The following is a 6,317-nucleotide window of genomic DNA, read 5'->3' on the forward strand; positions in this document are numbered from 1 at the left end:
AAACAGATTCACTTGATAAACTTGCTGAATTGTATATTTCTGAGATTGTTAGATTGCTTGGTGTGCCAATATCTATTGTATCAGATAGGGATCCCAGATTTACTTCTCGTTTCTAGGAGAGTTTGCAAAAAGCATATGGTACTAAGCTTCATTTCAGTACAGCTTTTCATCCTCAAACAGATGGGCAATCAGAAAGAACTATTCAGACATTAGAAGATATGATGAGGGCTTGCACACTTGAGTTCAAGGGTAATTGGGATGATTACATACCACAGATAGAATTTGCGTATAACAACAGTTTTCATTCTAGTATCGGTATGGCTCCTTATGAAGCTTTGTATGGGAGGAAATGTAGAAGTCCAGTATGCTGGGATGTTGAAGGTTTAAGACAGCTTGAAAGTCCATAATTGATATAAGAAACAGTGGATAAAATAGAGATAGTTAAAAAGAATTTGAAAGTAGCACAGATGAGACAAAGAGTTATCTTTGATTTGCATCGAAGGGAAATGGAATATATTGTGGGTGATAAAGTTTTCTTGCGGGTGTCACCATGGAAAGGAATATTAAGGTTTGGTAAACAAGGGAAATTGAGTCCGAGGTATGTAGGACCTTATGAAATTATTGAAAGAGTTGGACCATTGGCTTATAGGTTAGCATTACCTACAGAGTTGTCTTCTATTCATGATGTTTTTCACGTTTCTATGTTGAGGCGATATAGATCAGATCCTAGTCATATCATTCCAGAGCCAGAGATAGAAATCACAGAAAAGTTGACATATGTGGAAGAACCGATTGAAATTCTTGATCGAAGGGTTAAGAAATTGAGAAATAAAGACATCCCTATGGTCAAAATTAAGCGGAGTCATCATTCACCAAGAGAAGCAACTTGGGAAGTAGAAGAGCATATGAGACAGAAGTATCCGCATCTATTCTATTGTAATGTTGGTGAGTTGTTAAAATTTCGAGGACGAAATTTCTTAAGGAAGGGAGAGTTGTAACGCTTGCATTTTCTCATCATCCATGTTATGTGCATTTACATTTAATCATTGAGCATATGATGGTATATCAATAATATTTTTATTTTATGAGAACAAATATATATTAATTATAAGTAGAGAATAAGAAGCATGATATTAGGTTATTAATTTAGATAAGTTGATTAAGTACTTGGGTTATGTGTATTAAGCCTTAAGACTTAATTGAACCAATAGTTGAAGGTTGGGTAAATAGGATGATAAAACTAGTTTAAGTAGGTGGTGGCATTGAGAGATGAATCTTGAAAATTGGAACCGTGAGCAAGCTCATTTTACCTCTTCATTTCTCTAAAATTCGTACATGGCCAAAAAAACACAAAATTTGGAATAAGAGAGGAGTGGAATACCTAGAAAAACTTAAGATTAAGATAGGATTTTGCCAACTATTGAAGGAGCCAAGCTAAAGCTAAAGGATTTAAGCATATTAGCAACCCAAAAGCTGAAATTGGTAAGTTGTTACTTGAGTGTTATTAATTTGTCATTAGGGTTCTTGATTACAAATTGGAAAAACTTTATTTGATGCTCTCATTGATTAATTAAAGGTCTGATTATCATAAATTAGTAGAGTATTGAATGATTGCATAGAGATTAAGCTTGATTTAAGTTTAAGTATGTGAAGATAGAAAACTGTCAAAATTCCAGCAACCTTGATGTTCTGTATTTTAGGCATAACATGGGCTATATGAGTCCAAATTAAGCTTAATTGGTGTCTATGGAAATTTTGAAGAGTCCTCTATAACTTTGTAGTTTTGTGATTTCGCTATTTTTGCCGTTTTGATTGCTTAAATGGAGCAAACAGATTTCTGCTCGGGTACAACTAGCCGTATGACCCTTGCTCAGTAATTTGAACATAATTAAATCTATAGAAGTCGGAATTGAGTAATTCTTTTTGGAGATGAAACTAGACGCATAGACGGATATGTTGGAGATTAATATTGCCCAGCAATAAATATACCTTGGTACTAAATTCTGTCTAGAAAACAGAGATGTTGGAGATTAGTTTTATGCAATAAATATGATGTTAATTTAAGTTAAATTGGTATTTAACTAGATGGAAAATGTTTCTATGATATTAAAACAATAATTGAGAGTCTTAGAGGAAGAGTTAATATGAATTAGAGAGGGGATGATCTTGTAATGCATTAGAACTAGCATTTACATGAATATTTGGAATATGCATGAAATGTGAATTGATGAATGTGTTGACAGGTACTCAAAGGTCTGGAAAGGAAGTTGTGGAGAAAGGAGGTTCTTATATGCTAAAGGAATAAATGTATTTTGAGTAAGTAAATAGTTAATATTTGCTATGTTTATATATTTAATCAAATATTCCGCGAATGGTTGTGTTTGCTTAATATTGTGTTATGTTTGAATGAATGAGATGGAAATGATTGGTGTTGAGTGGAACAATTGTTATTGCTTGAATATGATATAAGTGAAATGATTGAATTGTGATGTTAAGTGCATATGTGCATGTGAATGGTGGATTCCCCTGTGAAAAAAAAAATATATATATATATATATAAAGCCTTGGGAGGCTAAAGCCTAGAGAGGCTATAAAAGTGTATAATGTGAGGATGAGGCTTAGCAGCTTACGTGTGCGATAGGTGAGGATGAGGCGGAGCAGCACATTAAAGGGGATCCACAAGCCGTGAGAACTAACAATAATTGTTGAATTGTATTTTTTTTCTATGATGGTTGTAATGAATTGAGTAGAATGGTATGAATTTATGCCTAAACTATGAATCATGGAAAGTTATGTGATTGGGTGGAAATTGTATTAAGTGTATGTGATATAGATTATGTTGATTATTTATTTACTGAGCTGGAGGGTCACCCCTCTCCAAAATTTTTCTTTTCAGGTTTGTAAATAGTAGTGCATCCGTTGGTTGTATGCGATGTCTAGCTTTTAGCGATTCACATCCAGTTGGGCCGGTTTTGTGGAGTCTCCTCCTGATGCATTTTGTATGCAGTTATGTGATATATATGGAAGTAGGCCTTATAAGGCATAAGAAGATGTTTGAAATACTTGTTAAATGATGTTTAAGTATAATCATATATTTATATGTTAATAACCTTGTGTCTTAATTCTTAACAACTTACATACTGACCTATCTACATGTAGTATATATTCTACGACGCTTGTATGCTTCCTGGCTAATGTCTATTGGTTAGCATGTAATGGGGGTGTGACAGGAACCCCGATGGGTTTGACAAATTTAGTTACTCATATTAATAAGCAACACAAAGTAAAGAATAAATTCAGAAAAGTAAATTGAAGGCATGTACACCCTTCTTCTTCAAGTTGGATGAAAAACCCTAAAATCCCAATTCATAATGATAAACCCTAATTTGCCTCTTGAATGCTCCCAAATCTCCTCTTGATCTTCAATTTGATGTTAAAACTAATGTAATCCTTCCTTCAATAGATGAAATGGTCTTCTAAGGTCGAGTATTGAAGTCTGGAAAAAGATGGCTTATCCTTGTATATGTGAAATCAAGTTAGATAATTGAACCCTAATTCAACAAATCGTTTTTGCCTACATAAATCTTTCAGCATGGCCATGGTGAAGCCCTTCGATCGGCAGGCGGAGTCGGGCCGTCTTTGGACTCTCACATCCGCAACTTGTGGCTTCTTTTCGGCCGTGCCTGGCCGGTCTTTGAGCCACCAAGGGCCATGGTGGAGGCTGTGGTGGCTTCATAAACCGTGCTAAAATGGTACTCTTGAAGGGCAACTATTTGATGGTTCAGCACAGCTAGAGTCCAGGCCGTGCTCAATCTTAAAATGCTAGTCCTTGCTAAATTTGATGGATTATGGTTCGTAATTGCATGTATTTCCCTCAATTACTGATAATGTCCCTCGATAATGACTTAAAACATGAAAGGAACCAAAACGCAGGTGATTCTGGCATAAAACAAGATAACTATGCACACGAATGTAAACAATTGGGCATATAAATATGTATAAAATGATGCACATCATTAGTTTCTCCTTCAACAACTCAAAAGCCTACAAATAATCGTCAGAAAATACAAAAGGTACATCATTTACAAGCAATTAAGTTAAAGGTGTAGCAATGTTAGAGAAGTCCTTAATGAGCCTCCTATAAAAACTTGCATGATCTAAGAAGCTCCTAAGAGCCTTAACTGAACTAGATGGGGGTAATTTAGCAATAGTATCCACCTTGGCCCTATCGACCTACATCCTCTCATTGGAAATGTTATGCCTCAACACTATACCTTCCCTAACCATAAAATGACACTTCTCCTAATTAACGACTAGGTTAGCATCCACACAACGCGCAAGCATGCATTCCAGATTATGCAAAGTGAGTGAAAGAGTTACCAAATATAGAAAAATCATCCATAAAGACCTACATGGACTCCTCAATCATGTTGTGGAAGATCGCCATCATACACCTTTGAAAAGTCGTAGGTGCACTGCACAATCCAAATGGCATCCTCCTATGAGTAAACTTACCATATGGGCAAGTAAAGGTTGTATTCTCTTGGTCCCAAGGTGCAATGGGAATCTAGAAGTAACTTGAGAAACTATCTAGAAAATAGTAAAACATATGCCCAGATAACCTTTCCAATATTTGGTCAATAAAAGGAAGGGAAAAATGGTCCTTTTGAGTGGCATCATTTAGCCTCCTGTAATCTATGCACACTCAAAAGCCCGTTACCATTCTAGTCGATATAAGCTCGTCCTTCTCATTTTTAACCACAGGCATACCTCCCTTCTTGGGAACCACCTACACAAGACTAATCTAAGAACTATCAGAGATAAGGGTAAATCAAACCTGCATCAAGAAGTTTAATTACCTCCTTTTAACCACTTCCTTCATGTTCGGGTTCAGTCTACGTTGTGGTTGCACCACTGGCTTGTAACTATACTTCATAAGGATCTTGTGCGAGCAATAGCTAGGACTAATCCTAGGAATGTTAGGAGTTTTCCAAGCAAACGCATTTTGGTACTTCGTAAGAGAGACCAAAGTCATCTCCTTCTCCTCGAGTGTCAATTCCGCTGGTAGAATGACAAGCAACCTATTGTCCTCATCGAGATATGCATAGTTGAGATACTTTGGGAGCTTTTAAAACTCAAGGACTAGTGGTTCCTTTAGTGATGGCCTCAATTTCTACACATCTACCCTATCAATCTCAACGAACTTATCAGTATTCTTGCTTGGTTTATTTGCTAACAAAAATGCAAGCTACTCCAACACACTCTAATTGGATAGCTCATGCTCATCCTCTGGCTGCAAAGCAACTGGTAAAGGATCATCAAGCAATATCTCCTGCAATTGTGTATGAATAACATCATCAAGTACATCAATAGAAAACACAATATCATCAATGATCTAAGGACTGTCTCATAGAATTGTTCATGTCAAAAGTGATAGTTTCATCCCCTACCATAAGTTTAAGCTTTCCATCACAAACATCTATAATAGCCCTAGACATTGCAAGGGAAGGTCGACCTAGAACCAAAGGCACATTACTCTCACAATCCATGTCCATGATCACAAAGTCAACAGGAAATATAAATTTGTTAACATTAACAAGTATATCGTCTACAATACCCCTAGGATACTTAACAGTCCTATAAGCTAACTGTATGCTCATCCTGGTGGGTTTAGTCTCACCCAACACCAAGTTGGCAAACAAACTGTACGACATTAAATTAGTGCTAGCTCCTAAGTCAGCTAAAGCATTGCTAATTGTCAAATCACCAATCACACAAGGGATAGTAAAACTCCCTGGATCACGCTTCTTTTTTGGAAATTTGTTCTGAAGTATAGCCGAATACTCCTTATTTAGGGTCACGATCGCCAAGTCCTCTAAATTTCTCTTATTGCTAAGGATCTCCTTTAAGAACTTCGCATATCTAGGCATCTACGGAATAGCTTCAATAAAAGGCAAGTTAATTCACTGTTGTTTAAACAAGTCAAGAAACTTACTAAACTGCAAATCGCTTTCTCTTGCTTCAACCTGACAGAATATGGGATCGGGGACTGGTATTCCCTTAAAGGACTATTCTTCTTGCCCTCTACCATCTCTAGCTCCATTAACTTGCTATCTCCATCTTTCCTATCTAAATCTACTTGTAGAACATCATCATCATTAGAAATAGGAATAGAACTAGATAGTTGCTTACCTTATCGCAAAGTGATAGCCTTCACGTGCTCTTTCGAGTTGGACTCTGTATTACTAGGCAAAATCCCTGGTTGCCTCTCAACTATCATTTTAGAAATCTGGTCTATCTGATTCTTCAAGTTCTGA

The 6,317-nt window shown here is 36.4% G+C and overlaps 1 protein-coding gene across 1 annotated transcript; it reads right to left on the reverse strand.

Moving 5' to 3' along the window:
• Nucleotides 1-5,263: 5,263 nt before the first annotated feature.
• Nucleotides 5,264-5,930, reverse strand: LOC125371215. Its single transcript, XM_048379749.1, has 2 exons — nt 5,451-5,930; nt 5,264-5,332 (listed from the first exon to the last, which is right to left on the reverse strand). The coding sequence occupies exons 1-2, from the start codon at nt 5,928-5,930 to the stop codon at nt 5,264-5,266; spliced, it is 549 nt and encodes a 182-aa protein (XP_048235706.1).
• Between the last annotated feature and the right edge of the window lie 387 nt (nt 5,931-6,317).

Source organism: Ricinus communis, chromosome 9 (genome assembly GCF_019578655.1).
Source record: "Ricinus communis isolate WT05 ecotype wild-type chromosome 9, ASM1957865v1, whole genome shotgun sequence".
In the NCBI taxonomy this organism is placed as follows: Eukaryota; Viridiplantae; Streptophyta; class Magnoliopsida; order Malpighiales; family Euphorbiaceae; genus Ricinus; species Ricinus communis.